General features: G+C 42.4%; 3 protein-coding genes across 9 annotated transcripts in view; 1 reads left to right on the top strand and 2 right to left on the bottom strand.

Annotated features, from left to right (window-relative positions):
- The window catches only part of AFG2A (AAA ATPase AFG2A), a 275,103-nt gene extending 272,567 nt beyond the window's left edge, over nt 1–2,536 (bottom strand). For 2 of the 4 annotated variants that reach the window (XM_019741388.3, XM_019741387.3), the window contains exon 1: nt 1,955–2,532. In XM_019741388.3, the coding sequence (XP_019596947.3) occupies nt 1,955–2,117 (163 nt within the window). In that variant the 5' untranslated portion in view covers nt 2,118–2,532. Of the gene's footprint in view, nt 1–1,954 lie in introns of all 4 variants that reach the window. The other 2 variants (XM_074338541.2, XM_074338542.2) reach the window with 2 other exon arrangements.
- Nucleotides 2,531–20,054, top strand: NUDT6 (nudix hydrolase 6). 4 transcript variants are annotated; one of them, XM_088792621.1, is made up of 5 exons: nt 2,531–2,548; nt 5,092–5,295; nt 9,139–9,194; nt 15,161–15,215; nt 19,416–20,054. In XM_088792621.1, exons 4-5 carry the CDS (start codon nt 15,170–15,172, stop codon nt 19,811–19,813), a joined length of 444 nt encoding a protein of 147 aa, XP_088648747.1. In that variant the 5' UTR covers nt 2,531–2,548; nt 5,092–5,295; nt 9,139–9,194; nt 15,161–15,169; the 3' UTR covers nt 19,814–20,054. The 4 variants fall into 4 exon arrangements, with proteins under 4 accessions (XP_088648747.1, XP_019596953.2, XP_074194647.1 ...); XM_019741394.3 differs by lacking the exon at nt 2,531–2,548 and adding an exon at nt 2,641–2,896; XM_074338546.2 differs by lacking the exon at nt 2,531–2,548 and adding an exon at nt 2,903–3,210.
- The window catches only part of FGF2 (fibroblast growth factor 2), a 50,147-nt gene continuing 44,294 nt past the window's right edge, over nt 14,617–20,469 (bottom strand). The window contains exon 3 of the mRNA XM_074338547.2: nt 14,617–20,429. Coding sequence (XP_074194648.1) covers nt 20,244–20,429 — 186 coding nt within the window. The 3' untranslated portion in view covers nt 14,617–20,243. The remainder of the gene's footprint in view (nt 20,430–20,469) is intronic.

Raw genomic sequence — 20,469 nt, forward strand, 5'->3', positions numbered from 1 at the left:
GATCGGAGTGAAGAAAAGGAATGTGGAAAACAGGTGATACACAGAACTTAGTGGTGGCCTGAATATGTTAGACGGAAGAGAGAGAGGTGTCTCAGATGACTCCTAGGTTTCTGAATACTGAAACGGGAAAAACTAAAAAGGGCTAGTTTGTTCTGTTGGAGGAAATATAAGTTCTTGAGGTTGGTCTTGAAGTACCTTTGAAAAATCCAAGAGAAAAGGTATAGTGCAGTGCTATTCAAAGTGTGGCCCGCAAACTATTTATTACTGGTTCATGAGGAAGTACAGAAAAAGAGAATATATGTTTACAAGCTTTTATTGCAATTCGACAGAGTAATTTTCCATCTGTTGAATCTAATACAAATTTCTACTTTTTAACCTTTTCCAGTAAATTATGTTTATTGTATTTTACAAAAGTGCTGATCTGTGACATATTGTAACTTTTAAGACCTTCCCTATAGAGTTTGAAAAAGAACTGGTCTGGAAAACAACTGACTCAAGACTCAGAAATAGTACAAATCAGAAATATAAATCTGAAAATGATGAAGGTATAGACAGGAAACTCTGGGCATTGAATGAACCCGCCAAAAAAAGATTTATAGCGAGAAAACGTCCAATTCCTAGGACTGAGAATTGAAGAACACCAACATTTGACGAGCAGGTGGGAGAGGATGAGCCTGCAATGGAAACTGAGGACGTACCAACAAAAGAATGAAGAAAAACTTGAAAAGATGAATGACAAGTCAGTCAAGAGGCAAAGTGTTCCAAGGAGGAAATGGCAGACAAAGTCCAAGGCCGCAGAGAGCGCAAGTGGGGTTAAGCAATGAGAACTGTCCACGGGATCTCGGCACGTGGCGATGATGGGGGACCACGGCAGGGACGGTTTCCAGGGAATCGTGGGGTGGAGGTCAAACAGGAGTGGGCTAAGGAGAACCTCCGAGACGAGGAGGCACAGACAGCTCACGCCATTCAAGAAGTCTGGCGATGCCGGGGCGGAGAGAGAAGGCAGTGGGAGCGAGAGAATGTGGAGCTTTTTTGTTTCTTTTTAAGACGGAGGAGAAATCGGCAGGTTTCAATGTCCACGGGGAGGACCCGGCAGAAAACGGGAGTGAACACACAGGACAGAACAAGTTGTTCTCTGATCCCCCAAGGGAGACTAAAAACACACATTGTCCTCAGGGTCTGCATAAAACAAACACAATGTTACAAGTTTATCCGCAACCAGTTCTTCACAGCTTCAACACGTAGGGGCTTCACGGAATACACGACCTTTCGGATAAATCATTCTTCCAATTCAAGGGGCTTGTGATGTGGGATAACGGCTTTCGGGCCAAACACAGCTGAACTCAGACACCGCCTCCATTTTGTACCCGTGTAACCCGGGCCGGATCACCGTGCGCTTTTCTGCGTCTGCAAAGTGGGCACAATCACACAGCACCCGTGTCCCAGGGCGTCTGTGAGATTAAATGAGGTTGTGAGTGGCACACCCAAGCTGCACCGCTAACACCAGTGTGCGATTACTACCAGGACCTCTCACTGCTAAGGCGCAGTCCTGTCCCTTAGAAGGGACGTATCCCCATCTGTACCGACCGGGTATTCGTTTTTCCAGTAACGTGCTCGCTGGGTATGAGCAACTTTTCCGTTAAACCTGCCGTTAATCCTGTATGAGGCAAAGCTGTTTCAAGTGCAACCGGGACATGCAAAACAATTTAGAAAAAAACAAAACACGAACAAAACAAAACAAAAAAAAAACCGTTGCCGCGGCCACGGACGAACTCCTCCTGCCCGACTCTGCGGGGCGCGCGCGGCTTCGGGCGCCTGACGTTCTCCTGTGCCCGGCTCACACCTGCGCGTCGCCCGACTTTCAAAAGCCAACGCCCCTCCCGGCGGATCGCGAGGTCTCTGTCCCCTCAGGCTGAGCCCCCTCGGCCTCGGGCCGCCCTCCGAGAACTCTTACCCTTTTCTAAGAAGTTGATCACCGTCAGAGTTCCGGCGGCCGCCGCGACGCCGGGCCCGGCAGAAGGAGCCAAGGCCCCCACAGGAGAGGGAGACGCGGAGGGTGAGGGCGAACCATTGTCGGCGCTCCGGTTGAGCCGTTTTCTGTTCTTCTTGGAAGACATGTTCCGAAGGCAGCCTGGGAGTTGAAGCACTGAAGCCGGCTCAACGTGCGCGCCTCACGGAGGGAAAAACTTCCGGGGCAGAGGTCAGCGAGGCTCCACCCCTGCGCCGTAATCCCCCTTGTGGAGCGCAGTCAGAAAAGGGAGAACCGAGTTTGTTCCAGAGGTTGAAGAAGTTCTTCTACAAAGGAAAACGAATGGGGTGGACGAAACCGTCATTTAGATTGTACAGTCCTGAAAGACAGGACATTTTCGTGTCTCCGCTGGCTTTCCCCATCCTCGAACACGTGTGTTGAATTAAACTACGGGGGTGGGGGGCGGTTGAGGGGAGAGAGACGGGAAAGTTTCTCCCCGCTTTCCTGGAGCCGGGCAAATTCCTGAAGGGAGCTGGTGGACAGGACTTCGCAATCTCCGGGGTATAGCGCTACCAAGTGGTAAGCCCAGCTCAACCCTGGGACGGGTCGGGGGCACTCTTCTGAAGTTTACGGTAGCTCCCTCCCACCCGAGCGCGGAGGCAGGATGAACGAAAGCGGCGGGCGGGACGGGCGCGAGGATGCGTCCTTTGCTGAGCGGGGGCTACCTGCGAGTGGTGCTGGCCTGCGCCCGCCGCGCGAGGCTTTCGGCCGGGTGCCGCGGTTCCCATGGCGGGCCGGGTTGTGCGCGGGGTACCCCTGCCGGATCCGGCTTGCTGCGGGGCGAGCTGGACAGATTCGGGGGCATCTCGGTGCGCCTGGCGCAGCCGGACAGCCTGGACGCCGACGCCTTCCAGAGGGGTCTGCAGGGCAAGTGTGCCTGGGCCGAGGGACTCCTGGGCCTGTGATGCAGCAACCCCACGCTCTGCGCGTGTCGAGTCCCGAGCCCAGAGGAGGGGAGGGGCCGCCGGACCGCACCCGCTTTCCCCCTCGGTCCCGGTGCTCTCAGCTGGGAGATCTCTGAAGTGGTTCGGACAAATGGTGACGATCCCAGACTTTGGGGTCGGCGGCTCCAATGTCGGCTCCACTTCCTAGTGCGTGCCCTTCACCCTGGGCGAGTCCTGTGAGGCACGATGCCCCACATGAAACCGGGTGATAGGAGCGCGAGGTCGCCGCGGGTTAAGGTGCATAACGCGCAGGAAGCGTTTAGCGTAGTTAACGCTCAGTAGACGTTTGTCAGTATCATTACGTTGTTACTCACTGTCACCGAGCTGTGGTTCCGCCGGGCGCTGTGCCCGGGCAAGACGTCCTCACATTCTAATACAGGTGGTGACAACGAGTGGACACAGAGACGTGCCCAGTGGTGGTTTGTACACAAATCGGTCAGGGGCCGTCGCATCAAGAACTAGTTTGCTTGTACTTACACAGCAGCAAATCTTTTATAATTAACCAGGGAGGTGGGGGTGGATTCAGCTTTTGGTAAGAAAACTCTCCACTCATTGAACCTTGAGTCCAATGACAAGAAAGAAAGTTTGGATGGAGGAGCCTTCACTTTCAGGGAGCCCTTGATTTGGTGGAACCGCCTGTTTTTCATACTGTCCCTGTGGGTCCTTTGAATTGAAGGCATGGCGTGGAAATCCAGCCAGGGAAAGATCCTGCCACACTAACAGGACACTTCAAATAACCTCTGTCCTATTGAGCAATATGGCAAGAGAGTACATGTGTGAATAGAATCAAGGGAATTATTTCATTCTTTAATCATCCTCATTCCCGAACTACTTACCTCTTCCCCTCGTTTTCTCTTCCAATTGTGAATGATTGCCGATTCCCGCAATATCACCAGTAGGAGAGTGAAATCAGTGTTGGTCCTCTGATAGGTGTTCGTATGTGAGGTTACATACACTTGTCACTTGTCAGTGACCAAACAGGTGATCAAAGCTCAGGTGACCTCAGTCAGCAAGGCAAAGCAGAAGGGTTTGGAGTCACATCCAGGTTCCAGGTTCTGCCACAGGCTTCACCGGCATGAGGCAAATCACGGAAAATATTTGCCCATCAGGTTGCTTATGTGAATAATGCCAGCCCCAATTACTGGGTAGATTGAGATCAAAGATATCGTATATGAAACTAATTTGTAAACTCGGAAATACCATATACTTTTTATGTCTTAATAAAACAGATTCGACTGCACTTAGTGCTAGACCCTGTTTTAAGAATATGAATTCATTTAATCCTCATAACAATCCTGAGGTAGGTCAGATTATCCTCATTTTAAAGATGATGGTGCTGAGGCATGGAGATTTGTAACTTCCCCGGCCTCGAGAATCTGGTCTTACTGAACTGTGCTGCCTGGAAGAGCTGGTGCTGGTTCAGTTGTTGTGTCAAACAACATTGAATGGCATTGCCTATAAATAGGAACTAAAATCATCTGAGGATCACGTGCCCCCAGCAACTGTCCTTCACACAGATCCCAACACGTACTTTCACATGCCCCCACCCCCATGCACTGTCTGTCACTGTGTTGGGTACCCTGACTTCATTTTCTAGAACTAGCATACGTTATTTAAAAACAGTTATATTTGAACCACCTTGAAATTTATAAACCCCCAAAATTATGACAGAACTCTTAAAGAGTAAATAGAAGCCCATAATAATCATTCATAAAGATTACAACTAAGACATTAAAAGGAACAAATTAAGATGGCATTTTGTTTAAATCAGCTTATTTGTTCATTCTGCAACTATTGATGAACAATTATGTGCCAAGCATTGTGTCAGGTGAAATGAATATAAAGATCACAACTGGCCTGATGCTATGGTATTTTCAAGGAATTGAGTCTGGTGGAAAAATCATAGAAACAAGGTGGTGACCATTAAAAAAAAAATAGTAGTTCCCGTGCTACTGGTGTGAAGAGGACATTTTGGGACCCTCTAACCCTCCCTCCCAATAGTAGGGGAAGTGGATGCTTAAAGATGGCTTCCTGGAGGAGGTGACACCGAGATGAGTTTGAATTGATTCCGCTCCTCTCGTTGGAAAATATTGACAGTATTTTTCTTCTGCATTTTAGCTGCAGTACAGCAGTGGAGATCGGAAGGTAGAATAGCAGTATGGCTGCACATTCCCATCTTGCAAAGCCGATTTATTGCCCCGGCCGCTGCCCTGGGCTTCCGCTTTCACCACGCGGAATCGGATTCATCTACGCTGACGCTGTGGCTGGGAGAGGGGCCCAGCCGGCTCCCAGGATATGCCACACATCAAGTGGGAGTTGCAGGTCAGTTTCTAACTCAGGATAATCAGAATGAGTTTCTTAAAGGTTCACCCAATTTCTTACTTCTTACAGCGAAGCGAAAGCTTGTTCTCGTCGAACGAGTGATTTATGAAATAATTATCCATCCTCCTTGGGTCTAGTGCTACTGCTTTGAACAGATGAAGTTGGCCTTGAGCGTCAGAAGAGGGCAGCAGAGAGAAGAGGCAAGGTCAGCGGTTTTCCAAAGGATATGTTTGAACATGTTTTACACAGATAGTTGAACTTCACTACTCAAATAGTAATACTGAATTGAGATCGGGGAATATACTCATTATGGTAAAACATATTAGTAGTAATTATCTGAATTTGTAGAATAAAAGATAACTTTCAGGTTGAACTTAAGGTAAAGCAACCAGTTTTTCAATGATTTGAACCTTAAAGACATTTACATTGTTATTGTGCCAAACAGTTGTTTAAAATAGCATAATTTAAATATACTGTTGAATTTCGAAGTCACTGATTAGCTTCAGAGACATAGTCTTGAGAGAAGACTTGCTTTAGGTTAAGGGGTTCTCAAATTGTAGAGTGCATGGAAATCACCTAGAAGACTTGTTACAGTGGAAGCTGGGCTCCACCCCAAGTTTCTGGTTCAGGTGGCCTGGGGTGGGGCCTGAGAATTTGCGTTGCTAATAGTTCCCTGTCACTGCGGTTGCTGCTGACCCCAGGACCACTCAGAGAACGGAGATTAAGAAAATTCCTAGATTTCCAGGAAAACTGAAATAGTAAAGAATCTTTGTGACCTAAAATAAAAGCAGTAATGCATATTAATTAGTAATTTAATCAATAATAATTTTATTTGCCTTCATATAACTTACAAGAGTTTTTAAAGGGAGCCTGCACCTGTGAGGACTTTTAAAGGAGTTATTCGGGGATGGCTAATGTTTTCTGTGTCCATGGTCTCTCCCCTGTAGCAAGTCGAGGCACTCGGAAACTTTCCATTCAGCTCTACTTCAGAAGACGGCCTGAAAAACTGTGACGACAGCCTCACACTTCATTAGAAAGTCCTACAGATAATGATGCAGTCATTGGTACAGACTGAGTTTCCAGTTATTAGCACAGAATTGGTACTATGGTCATAACGTGTCCCTCTGAAGGACTCGTTTATAACTAAGCACTATATTTTGGATTGTAGTTAAGATATGCCAGAGGCCTCCAGGGAATGAGAGGAACTTGGCCAGAGTCTTGAAGAATAAGTAGGGTTTGAAGTGGCTGTTTGGGGTGGGGACGAGATAATGTAAGAAATTGTTCTGGAAAGGGACAGAGTTCTTCAGGTGGTGAGAAAATAGTTGACATTTGAACAGAAGGTAAATGTGGCTGGTGAAGGGGCCCAGGACCCAAAATGAGCCACTTTGGCACATTGGTTATTTTGAGGTGAAGATGATGGAGAAACAGCAGACACAGGAAGGGTTCTGACCCCCCCTTTCTACCTCAGTGCAGGGCCCAAGTCTCTCGGACCAAGAATGGTCAGAGATTTTCTCTCTTGTTCACCACTGTATCCTCAGGCTATCACCAGAGATGTACAAACCGACATTACTGAATCCTCCTATTCCGTTAGTTTTCCCCATGTTTCCTTGTCATTTTCCCACAACTCACTTCCCCCAGCCCAAACCCTTTAGTCTTATCACATCTCCACAATTGATCACTCTTTGTTAAAAGTGTCTAACTGCTTTTCTGGGCTTTTCACGTGTTTCCATCCCCACCCCAGGCCATGTGAAAATATTAACGTCAAATCAACTCAGTATACTTGTACTTCATTTACCTGTCTTCTGTCAGTTCCATCCACAGGCCCCAGACATAGACCCGAAGTGGGTAGAGGAGGAATCTCCCCTCCCCGCTTGTCGCCTCACTGGCTGCTCACCCTGCCCGCACTTGCCCAGACCTTCGTTTATCTAGGTCTTTAGAGCTGAGCTTTCTGCTCAGGAAGCTCCTGACTGACCCCTCTAAAGCAGAGTCCTCCCACGTGCCAGTCCCATCATTCTTGTCCCTTTACTCAGCTGTGTTCCTTTCTAGCACTTACCATAATCGGAGATACTATTTCATGTACTTCCTTTCCCCACAGTAATAGAAACTCAGTGAAAGCAGGTATTTTCTCTCTTGTTCACCACTGTATCCTCAGGCTAAAGCCAGTGTCTAGCACAAAGTCAGTGCTTGACAAACACTTACTGAATGAATGGTTGCATAGGTCTCTAAGTGGAAACGGCCACCCTCTGAGAATACAACTGTGGTGTGGTGAGGGCCGCGTGGCAGTGAGAAGGCCTGCTGGAATCCAGGCCTGCTGGCTGTCAGTCTCAGCCCCGTGAACTTGGGCAGGCAGAGGGATGCATGCATTAGGGATTATTTTGGGGAACACCTGAGGGAATGCACATAAAGCACTTCGCACAGTACCTGGCTAATGTTAATATAATAATAACCCGTTTAATCCCTGATCTCTTTGGATTTAATTTACGTTGTGACCAGCAGGGGTCGCTCGCACTGTGCTTTAGGGATGCTGCTTGTCTTTGGGGTAGTTGGCTCATGTTTATAGTAGTGATTTCATTAGGGACAAGCTCCATTTGAGTATTAAAATTTAAGAGTAGGTTTCCTTGGCATTTCATTGGCATTCTATCCCCTGTAACGTCCCATGAAATTATAGTTTACATTTCCTAATAGAAGACAACTTGAATGTTAATTACGTCGAACTTAGTTGTTTTCCTTCTTGCTTCAAAATACTAAAATGTGTTTTAATTTCAGAGAAAATGGCTCTTGTGTTACACATACCTATCCCCTTCTACATTCTATCTCTGCACAGCATTTGTCACCTTCCCACGTTCTATAGAATTTATTTTCTGTTTGTTGGGCACCCCCTCACACACACACCAGCTTGTGAGCCCTGTGAGGGACAGGGAGTTTTGTTTTGTTCACCACTATGTCCCTAGCACCTGGAAGAGTGCCGGACACATAACAGGAGCTCAATTAATATACTATATGTAGAACCTATATGTGTTACATATAGGAACTCAATCAATATTAAAAGAATGGATGAATATGTAGAAAATACCTTTTTAGCAATATCTTCCCACATTATGTGAATACAGATATTTTTAAATTATAGCATTTAATGGAACCTAATACAAATCATCAAAGTATCATAACAGACCCAGGATTGCCCAAGGAGAAAGAGAAAAAAATTATTATTGAGTTCCTAACATCTAGCCAAATACCTAGTGTGCTGGGCAATGCATATAATGAATGAAGAAATAAAAGCAATGAACTAGAACTTAAAATATACATAAAATAAAGAAGTATGCCAAAGCACGATAGTAGCATGTTACAAAGTCGTGTACGTACGCAGTAAACAGATTTCAGTGCTTTAGGGGGGTCGTGAACCGAACATTGAGATGTTTGTGATTTGGGCCATCACATGTTCTGTACATAGTGATTCAAGGAACAAAAATGAAAACGAAAAAGTCAACTCACTTTTTCAATAATATTTTGAAGCACTTAAAATTATCTGGGCCCTAAAGTAAACACTTATAAAAGGGTAGAAAGAATAATTATTTAACTGTGTGTCATCAGGAAGAGCCAGTCTAGCGCTTTGCAGATGATTATATACAAGTCAGTGTGTTAGAACCGTCAGTGGTTAAAAGAACCCGGATGACAGAGCAAGCAGCTTCTTGCTGGAGGGAACTTACATCTTCAAGGAGGAGACGGTATTGAACCAGGCCTTCCAGAATGGGGAGGATTTTAATGACCACAGATAAGAGTGTGGAAGGAATCTAAGACGAATTAAATGAATATTTCCTGATTACCTTTTGTTTCTCCCAACAGGAGCTGTATTTGATGAAAATACTAGAAAAGTATTGGTTGTACAAGATCGAAATAAAGTAAGTTGCTTCTGCTTTCTAAATGTTCAATTCTCTCTAAAGAAAACTAAAATGTAGAAATTTTGATATGCTCAAAGAATTACAGAAAGATATTTTAAGTCATTTCTAAGCAGTTACGGGTCATTTGGATATTCATTTAATCCAAAACGTGTTTATGCAGGCCTTGAAAATGCCAGGGTCACCTCACTGTTGCTATTATTTTGTGGCTACAGGAAAATTAGAAATGGCTGTGTCTGATTGGGAAGACAACTCTGTTTCTAACAGACTATCCAGATTTCTTCCATTCCTTCAGCATTCATGCAGCTCCTACTCTGAGCCAGGTGCTGAGACTACAGAGGTTAATAAGACAATACCCCGAAGTCCTGCATCCCACTATTTAGGAAAAACAGTCATGCAACAGACGGTGACAATTTCCTTTGCCTTTGAAAAGCCCCTAAAGATTTCTCAGAAGAGGTGACAGTTAATTGGTTCTTGAAGAATGAGTAGCTTACTAGGACAAAAAAGGAGGGGAGGGGTGCATACGTCAAGGGCAGAGTTCAGAAAGGAACTGACATGGTGTCTTAGTCCCTTTAGGTTGCTATAACAAAAATGAGGCAGGCTATGTGATTTGGACAACAAATATTATTTCTCAGTTATGGGTATTGGGAGGCCAAGATCGGGCACCAGCAGCAGTGTCTGCTGAGCAACGCTTCCTGGTTCATAGATGTCAGCCTTCTCTGTTTCCTCACATGGTAGAAGGGACAGGGAACTCTTGGGATCTCTTTTACAGGAGCACTACTCCCATTCATGAGGACATAACGCCCTCCAAGCCCCACCTCATACCTTCACACAGGATTCAACATATAAATTGGGCAGGGATGGGGTGTGCACATTCAGTCCATTGCACAGTGTGGAAATCATGGTAAAAAATTCATTGTGGCCAGGAGTGCAGGGATTGGTAAAATACTTGACCTGAGAGCTAAATTGAGCACAGAACGTAGAGAGCCCCGTACACCAAAATCAAGAGTAGAGGAATCTAGAACCAACAAAGATTTCTAAGAGAAGTACCCTGCTTAGCGGTCAGATGTTTTCATGCTCACTCAGGAGTATAAGTAAAACTAGAAAAGAAAGAGAATAATTATTTTGATACTTTCAGAGACTTCGATAAATATTGATAGACAAAGTCAAACTTTTTTTCCATCGTATGTTTTTAAATTTTAAATGCCTGTTTGTAGTGATAGCCGAAAGCAGTATATCACACATTTCCAGAAATGCGATCTGAAAGCATTCTCATAGTTATCGCTTGCATAACTTGCGAAGTCTTGGTTAAGGCAGAATCTCTGACTCGGACTAAGCTTTATGCACAGAAACGTATTGAGTACCTACAACAGTAGTGTTGAGTCTGGCTGCAGTGAGTCCCTTCTTCCTTCCCCTGCCTTGCAGTCTGTTGGTGGAACCTAGAAGGGAATCTTTTGGCAAAGCAGAAATTGGTTAGCGGGACCCCAAGTCCAGCATCACGAGGCAGAGCACAGCTCCAAACCCACCCTCTCTGCATCACGAGGCAGAGGCACAGAGAGGGTGGGTTTGGAGCTGAGACAATAATATCATCAACTTATCTGAAATGCACATTCTCAGGCCCCACCCCAGACCTGCTGAATCCAAACGTCCTGGCTGCTGCTCAGCAGTTTGTGTTCATAAGCCCACCAGGGGAGTCAGGTGCACGGTCAGGTTTGAGAACCACTGAACTAGCACACTGGGCTCTGGGCTCTTCCACCTGCTGATTTCCGAACTCGCCAGTGATTGGTTCTTAAAGCTTGAGGAAGTGCTGCTTCCAGAACCTAGCTGTGTTCCTCCTGTGCTTCTGGGCATCTGTGATTGGCAGAAGCTTGAGACAAAGTCAAATTACATAAGACTGGTTTCTTTATGGATTAAGTAGAAATGATACTCCTCCTATGTAGGGTGTTGATTTCATTTTTTATGTTATAAGCAGAGATCCATCTAAGAGCAACAAAATATGAAGAGTGAATATTCATGTATAGTTCAGTATTGTAATAAGAATATAAAATGAGAGACTAGATCATATTTCATTTCTATAATTGTTTTGGTGGAATTTAAGCATTAATGATGGCTATTAACCATAAACTAATTACCGTATTCCCAGCCATTGAGCCCGTTTCTCTCCTTTAAGGGCCTCCCTGTCCCCAGGAATTAGCGGCACGGTTTGTTGCAGAGGAAAGTTTAACCCTCATCATAAGCATATGCATTCAAACTCAAACACAAATCTAAACTGACACTTGAAACAGGTCCTTTCTCCTTTCCTACCCATATATTGCAATCCTTCGTGCCCCTGCCCCAGGATTCTGAGAAATAGAAGACCCAACAGTGGCTTGATCTTGTAAAGTGGGTGCTAAAGAGCCAAATTCAGGGTCGGTACCTGTTCGTTCATTCACTAGGTGTTATCGACTTCCTATGCACACTGTGTTGTCGGCTGTTCTAAGCCCTGGGCAGATATTAGTGAACAAAGCAAAGTTTCTTTGTCTGGAGCTTATATTCACATGGGTACGATACAAATAGTCAACAAACAAATATATATAAGGTGGTGGTGTTATTAAGAAAAATACGGTGCTACAATGACTGGGCTTGCTGTATTGTGCATTAATTTCTATATGCCTCGCACCTCATACTCAATAAATTTTTGTTGAATGACTGAACAAACTAAGAGATCCCTATGGTAGCTTCTGTCCCTTTGGTAACAGTGATAGTATTGAAGCTAATGTATTACCTACATACAGTGGCTCTGAATTCTGAAAAGAGTAGTAGCATTAAAACTAATGAAAATAAAAGATAAATTTGTCACCAAATTGGAGAAAAGGGAGAACAAGAAGGTCAAACAATAGGAGGGAACGAAAAGGAAGTGGCTGGCAGGTCAGTACCCTTGTTCTAGGTTCTGGAGACATGGCTGAAAAAAATTAGTAGTCTTTTGGGGGTTCTGTTTACACAAACTCCTGGTTAGGATTTCAGCAGCCACTCCCGGGAAGGTCCTGAAGCTAATCATCTATTTAGGAAAATGGACGATGTCTGTGGGGTTGAGAAAAGAATAAGAAAAAGGATCAGAAAATGAATCATTCCTAGTCACCCATTCTAGAAATCCTAAAACAAACGAGTTTTTCTTCAGGACAACCTTTAAAAGAAACAGTGCTATTAAACTTGAAATTGTTTTAACAGAGAAAAGTATCTCACACTCTGTATCTCTGAAAAAATGCATTAAAAATAATACTTACCCTTTGTTGATATGCAAACTGCCAGGAGGAGCTTCACAGGATAAATGATAATCTTGTGTCATCCACACTTCTATTTTCCATTCATTCTTACAACCGCGCGCACAATTTACTCACAAATTTGTAGTAAAAATTTGCTATCACATTCACCATTCCAAAACAAGATGGAACCACTCAAAATATGGTTTAAAATCCTACATTTTCATAAGCTAAAAGGATTCTTTACCTTTTGTAGTGTGTAAGGATCAGATACGCTGAAGGAACTAGATGACCTCACCAAGTCAAATCAGAGGGGGGCATGTATGTGAGTGCTAAGTAGCCCCCAGCAAGCCCGAGAACTTTGAGAAGAGTATCTCTTTTAAAAAACATAGTAAAAATCTTTTCTAAGATTAGAGGGAAAAGGATCATAGAATTTTACACCTGAAGCATAGAGATGTTTTGTGTTCTTTTATAGGAAGGGAGAACAAAGATGAAAACAGATATAGGCAACATTCGAAACCCCCCTGACCACTTCCTCAGTAATTTTTCCCTCATGAAATAATGTACTGGAAAGATGGAATAATAGTACACCACAAGCAAAATAATAAATCTCATGTCAATCAGAAGATTCTAGATAGGGAACTCACAGGCAACAGGTAGATACAAAGACGTTTGGTATCAAACTAGATTTTAGTTGCAATTCACAAGATCTAGAGGAGTGGAAATCTAAGAGATTCTGGTTGGGTTTACATAGAATGTTCCATTGAGGTCTGAAGGAAGCACAAGATATATGAAAAAGTGGTGAACAGTAGTTCAGGATCAGTGAGAACAAGCAAACCGACTTTTAAAATTTCTTAAAAGATGGAGACTCAACTGCCTGAATTTTGACCCTGAGTTGACTACACACTTGCTTTTGTCACCCCAGGAAAGTTTTGAAATTTTTTTGTGCCCTCAGTTGCATCACTTCTAAAATGGGAACAATAATAGTCCCTCATGGGTTACTGTAAAGTTTAAATATGTGTAATTCTTACCAAAAACTTTTAGTAGCTTTTGGAATACAGTGGGCATTCAGTATACATCACCTAATAGTTATTACTGTTCATTATATTGCTAAATCCAGTTAATGGGAGTATTCTTTAATATTAAAAAAAGGTGAGACGACACAGTCATCTCCACTGATCAGATCTACATTCACCAGGTTGTCAAACCACGTGACTTAGGTCTCTCCACCTGCCACTTAGACTGCAGGCGCAAGCTTTTTCCGGGGGAGGAGGAAGCTTTTTTAAAAACAAGCTCCTTAAACCTAAGTGATGCCAGGAAATATCACAAACCACTCACCAGCATAAAAATAAACTTAACTTTTCCATAGCTAAGGTTTATGAAATACATTTCTGTGAGCTGTTTTCAATCCTTACATCTAGCATGTGTCCCTTGTAATAAGTTCGTATCTCCAAATTTAATCAACAATCAATCTCCAATTATTTGTAGTCAAGTCTAGGTCAAGATTTTAAAAATTGACCTTCATTGTTTTGGGGGAAGTATTTATAGCTTTCATTAGAAATAGAATTTATGGTAGTGAAGTCTAATATCCTATTGGAAAAAAGACCCCATTCATTTCTGTAGCAACAGTGCTTCTGGACCCATTTCAAAATGGAATCCCAAACACAGTGCCTTAATGTAGAGATATACTTAGAGATATATTTCTACACTAATAAAATAAAACATGCGTTATAAATTAATCTCAAGTCTGAGCCAGACGCGGAAGGGTGGAAAGCCTGAATTCTGTACCCACATGATCAACAGTCTGTGGAAACTCTGGGAACCATGCCACTGGTCTCCAACCTAGCATAGTTGGGGAGTGACACACTCTTTAAGAAGCACAGGAAATGAGACGGTCACAAAGCAAACCAGTAAAAGGTCCATAAACTTAGTTTTATGAATGAAGAGTATAAGGTGTCTCCATGCTGCAGCACTTTTTATGAGTATGTCCTGATGCCTCATTCTTCAGTTTTTGTCATGGTGATGGATAGACAGAACAGAACTCGAACCATGTCAGCCATAAAAATATTGTCCCATGCCATTTCATAATTATTTGTAATCAAATTTTTCCATGTTTATCCCCATTCCAAGATTAGATCTTCCCACTTCCCCCTCCCCACCAAAAAAAAGGTATACAAAAGACCCCACAAACTTCATCAATTTTATTCACACTACCCATGAAAAGAAATTACAGTTTTACGTAGTTATTAACACACAAAACAAGAGAAACCTTAAGATTAATATATCTGATTAGACACACAATACCGAAAATAAATGTGAAATTAAAAATAGTATACTTTAGTGATAAAATATATACTGTATTTCTACTTATTTATAGCAGCATCTGTAAGAGTCCTCTATTTACTTGTTAATAGTTAACTAGCAGCAAAAATTTCTTAAATTACACAAATTCAGTAGATGTTTCCCTCTACTGTTTCATTCATACAGAATCCATCACTTGAACCACACGTAACCACTTCTACTTCCCGAAGAAAACGGTGGGAAAAGCCTTCATAAGTTACCAGTTTTCCCCCAAAAGAAAGAGGAGTGAGGAAGGAAACTAAAAAAAACTTTGCATACAATTACCAAAACATAAAGTCTCAACCACTTTAACCACTTATGTGGACCTTCACACATGTATGTTAGTGAATAAAAGCCATGTTAACTTTATTTTTTTACTTTATACTGCAGTTGAAAAATATGTGGAAGTTTCCAGGAGGCCTGTCGGAGCCTGGAGAAGATATTGGTGTGTATCTTACAGATTTTTATTTGGCTTGAAAATGTTGAAGAAATTCATGTGTTTACTTTCATGCTCTATAGTTGAGAATAAAATTTAAAATTTTCTAATTGGTTCAGACTAAGTCAGAAAATTTCAGAGGTTACTTCAGGACTGATATAAAATTAGCTGATTATACTCAATTCATTAGTATAAATAATACCATTAGGAGCATTCCACCTATTCTTCTGTTTAGGACTGCTTCTTCAGCAATTGGTTTGAAAATCAGAAACGTTGGATTTATATCAGTAAAATTTGGCATTAAGGGTTATTTTGGATATAACTGAAATTGTTGGGAGTAAACTATGAGAAAACACACATTCTTGACTATTTCAGCACACAACTGTCAACAGTAACTTTTAAATGAACTTTGAAATAAATATGAGTTATAAAGTCAGTTATTAGAGGGGTGGTGATGTACTTCTTCTCTTTATGCAAATTTTATCTATTCTTTGAGTAGTCAGGAAGCCAAGACATAGTGAAGTATCTCATATGAGAAAGTCTCAAATGGGAGATAACTCCTTAAAACAACTTACTGAGATCAATATTGAAGACAGGGAAATAGGAAATAAGCTAAGAATTCTACAGGAAATAGATGAAAGAATAGAAACTGAGTTTGCCAACCTATTCCTTACACCATTGGGTCAAATGCAGTCCCTATTACAATAAATCAATAGGTAACTCATTTGATAAGTTACCAGCATAATTTATTACCAGCATAAATTATTACCAGCATAATTTATCCATGACTTTCCCCTCAATATGCATGTACCTGTTCTCTTTAGCCAACATTTATATGAAGACAATTTCCTAAATTATCTTTAAATATTTTATTCAAAAAGGTACATATACCTGAAACTTGACTTTTTAAAATGTTATACAGATTAAAATGCCCTATACACAGTATATAGCCAACACCTAACAACCTATAAGTAAATTGACTACATTCAGATACATCCATAGCAAATTCTGGTGTTTAGAGTCTTATTGACTTTTTGCTTAGACTCTGCTAGGTCTTCTGTTGAAATAGAAGAGGATTTGGTAGTGGTGAGTTGTGGAAGAGAAAGCCATTTATTCTAGAACACCTAATCACCTTACACTACCTTTAGGTGCTTATGAGAACATGTAAACCAGGCAGGCTTCTGTTTACATCCTTACCCCATCCGTACCGGGCAAAGAGCAGTCCACAGGAGGTTTGTGTGGCTGCCTCTTCTCACTCTTGCCTTCTCAAATGAATTGACATTTTTCATTTGAGTTTTTCTGAATCTTCTGAGTTTTAGATATATTTAAATGTAAGTGAAGAAACACATTTCCAAGCCAAATATGTATCATTTTAGGCGTAAGTGTCTTGTGAGCCTTTCAAGTCCAGGTGGTTAAGAATTCACTATTTTTTAAAGTATTTGTGGTTCTCACAGTAACCCACCTATCCAGAAATCATACATATGCCTCAACCATGTGGAATTAAGGAAAAAACAGCAATCGGCCTTACTTCCATTGAATAGTATAAATTAAAGGTTTGCCTTAGAACTGATATAACCCCAAAAACAGCTGGAAATGGTAACTGACAGTAGAGGTCTGACTCCATATGAGGGTGTGTCTGTTCTGTAATACAGTTCAGTAACAGATTCTTCTTAATGATGAAGCCAAATCAGCCAAGCATTACTTTCTTCAAACCCTGTATTTAGGAAGGTAATATACTTGAGGAAAACTGCCATCCCAAATGTGCAAGCATCCATATTGGCTCATAAGCAGTAAAGACTGACTGGGAAGCACATTTGTTTGGAATCCTTCATTCTTCGATAGTACTAAGTAGGTAAATGAAGCACGACTCTCCAAGTGTTTAACAAAAATTAAGAGGAGCATATGCAAAATGGAATGCAATCCTCAGGCTTTAATGTAATATAATACCCTAAGAGTAACAGGTATCTACAAAGTTAAAAATGGAGAAGTTGCCTTCCTAAAAAAATCTCATGACTACTGACAGAGGAGAAGCCCTGCATAGCAGAAGGACTGGAAAGTAGTGGGGAAGGGGGGGGGCTGCTCAAAGTCAGAGGGCAACTCCGGGAAAACCCACATTCTGCATAATTTTTCCTATTAGTTTATTTTGTTTCCACCTAATCCTATTATTAAAATTACAAAATAGAAATAACAAATATAAACTCCCTTTCATTATTGTCCTGTAACTAAACAAAACACTATCGCTGACATATTTAAATCTGTCTCTAAATCAGTAAAAATAAAAACAGAATCCTCTTGGTTTTTCCTATGTTCTTCAAACGTATAAAACAGTCAATGTTATTTCCGTTTAGCTTACAGTACATTAAAATAATAAAGGTACAACAGAGTAAAGCACTCTATCCAGATAAAAATTTTAAATTCCTGGTGACTCACTGGGACACAGATTCCCATCTGAGGGGGAAGGGCTCCCTCATGTTTTGGGGACAAAAGCACTTATTTGCTCATTCAGTTTTCAGTCCTATTCACTGCTATGCTGACCCAGGTGAAAGGGATCAGACTCCCCAGGCAGCCCTGCTACATATGGTGACTGCAGAGCAGAGCCAGGCCCGCGGGCTGTCTGGCCCCGTCCTCTGCCCCCATGACACAGGAACAGGCTAGACTCTAAATGCCCAACTCTTGATTAGTGGTACTAAACGCTAAACAGTCCCCGCCCCCCGCCCCCCCAGCACAGACACACAGTTATTTTTCAAAGCATTTAAAGAATAAAAATATTTAAACAATCATTATGTGAGATCAAGTGACATGTAAAATTTAAGAATAGTGCCACAATCTTTAACATACTTAATAACAAACGTGTATTATATGCCAGACTGAAAATTATTTCTCTTATTAAGGAAAGTTTTCCTTCTCTTAACATAAATTCTTCTTTTATATTTTCAGTTTAAAAATGTAATTTCTAACCATGGGTAATCTATGGCAAATCTCATAAGGGAAGTGGGCGTGCAGTTAAAAATGGCAGACAAAAGCCTTACATTTCAGGACACCGTCCTCTTCCTGTGCATATTATATTTCCAGAGCCGTTTCTTAGGAAGAAAACCAGAGCGTGTCCAGGGAATTGGGAAGACAGTCTAAGGCAGAGCACACGGGAACGGTGACAGTTTCCTTGCCTTCCTCTCCCTTGTCTAGTCTTCACCAGTAAGACTACAGAGAAGGCACATATAATTTACACTGTGACAGACAAGAAAACGGAGGCCCAAAGCTGTGCAACTGTGGTGTTGCCCCGCAAGCTGGGCGAGGCAAGCAGCTGTTTGAAGGGCTTCTCAGGGGCACTTCGGTGACAATGATAGAGTCTCACAGATGTAGGGAAAGCCCACTTACGGCTTTCACCTGGATAGTTAGTAAAAGCAGCCATTCAAATATGTTAATGGTAGTAAAATCTTGCCCCATAAATTTGTATATTATTGGAAAATAAACCTTATGAAATGTGAAAGCCCTGTTGTATTATGAAATTCTGCATATGACAAGTGTTGTGAAAACCTCTGATGAAGTGACTGCAGCATCTGGGTGTTGGAGGAGTAAGTCCGAGTTCTCTGGAATCTCAAGAAACATAGGAAATGCCCCAAATTCCCCTAGTGGGACTCCATTAACAGGATAAGTGCTGGAGCTTAAGCAAAAGGTTAGAAAGGAATCTGTTCCGGGATCTCAGAGGCTTGATGCCCCCCTCACCCCAGAGAGATTCGAATCATTTCAGAGTTCCGTACATTCTACACTTTTGTAAGGAAAAATGGATCACTCCTCTCAGTGCTGATATGTACAAACGTAGGAAGTGTTGACAGATGATGAGGAACAGGATAATAATGAAGAAATACGGAGGAATAACTGCAGCTTTGCAACCCACGTTTTCAACCTCTGGGAACTAGGTCAGGAAGAGGTTTAAAATACGTAACCTCCAAACCATACAGGTGGGTAAGCCCCCAAGTAGCAGCCAAAGGAATATTCACTATTTCAAAAGCTTCTTAGATGTACAGTGGTAGGAAAATGCTTTGGCATTTCAGGAGGTCCAGAAGGCAGAGTTTATCTAGAGAACTTCCCTTGCTTAGGGTGAGGTTTTGCTTTTGAACCTTTAGATGACGCTCGTTGACCTGAAAACCCTTGTTGACCAGACGCCCACAAATATGATCCCACTGATCTGCACATCTGTGTGTCGTGTAGGAGACACAGCAGTCCGAGAAGTTTTTGAGGAGACTGGTATCCAGTCCGAGTTCAGGGCGGTCCTGAGCATCCGGCAGCAGCACGCCCAGCCGGGGGCTTTTGGGAAGTCGGACATGTACATCATCTGCCGCCTCCAGCCGCGCTCGCTCACCATCCGTTTCTGCCAGCACGAGTGCCTGCGGTGCGAGTGGATGGAGCTCTCTGAGCTGGCCAGCATCGAAAACGCCACCCCCGTCACCAGCAGAGCTGCTCGGCTGCTGCTCTACGGGTCCAGAGAAGGGTTTGACAAGATCGATCTGACGGCGGAGGAATTTCCGGCTGTTTACACAGGCTTGTTCTATAAACTCTATCACAGGGAACTGCCAGACAGTTACAAAACGATGGCAGGGCTGGACTAGATTCATATTTACATGTTTAAATTTGTAAGTAAATGGTACACGTGGTTAATGAGTGCCATACGATGAGAGAAGTGGACATTCTGGGTTAACTAAATATCTGACCTTAATTTTCTAATGTGTAGGAGTGCCAGGAAGAAAATCTGTAAGTGTGCACATAAGCCTCTTTTCAAATGAAGCAAATGTATGAAAAGACTGTAGCTGTTAGTAAGCTTCACTGGATAAAGGCAAATGCTATCTATAAGGTGGAAGGAATTTTTGTTTTTCTTTACTAAGGCAATGGTTACATATTTTACTATTAGATAAAAGGTTATCTGACCAGTTATCCAAACAGAGCAGAGAGCTGTACACATTTTCTCCTTTTCTCTCACTAACACATTTCTAAACTATACCTCTTCTTTCCTGTGGAATGAGATCAGGTGTCGCCATTAGATCAGCTCTTAGCAGACATTGGAAGAAAAAGTATAGCTTTCTGCCCAGGTCCTGTTTTGGGTCCAAGTTTATACTGCCCAGTTCGTTTCAGTGCCACATACCAACTGGAGTATTTCCTTGAGCGGTAAGTATTGTAGTTGTTAGATTCCAGTCGTTCAAAAAAGAAACACTCGTCCGTAACACATTTCTGAAAAATAAAGGAAGAATTAGTAATTATTATTATCCTT

The sequence above is a fragment of the Rhinolophus sinicus genome, chromosome 15 (genome assembly GCF_057876585.1).
Source record: "Rhinolophus sinicus isolate RSI-liver-muscle chromosome 15, RSI-T2T, whole genome shotgun sequence".
NCBI classification, from domain to species: domain Eukaryota; kingdom Metazoa; phylum Chordata; class Mammalia; order Chiroptera; family Rhinolophidae; genus Rhinolophus; species Rhinolophus sinicus.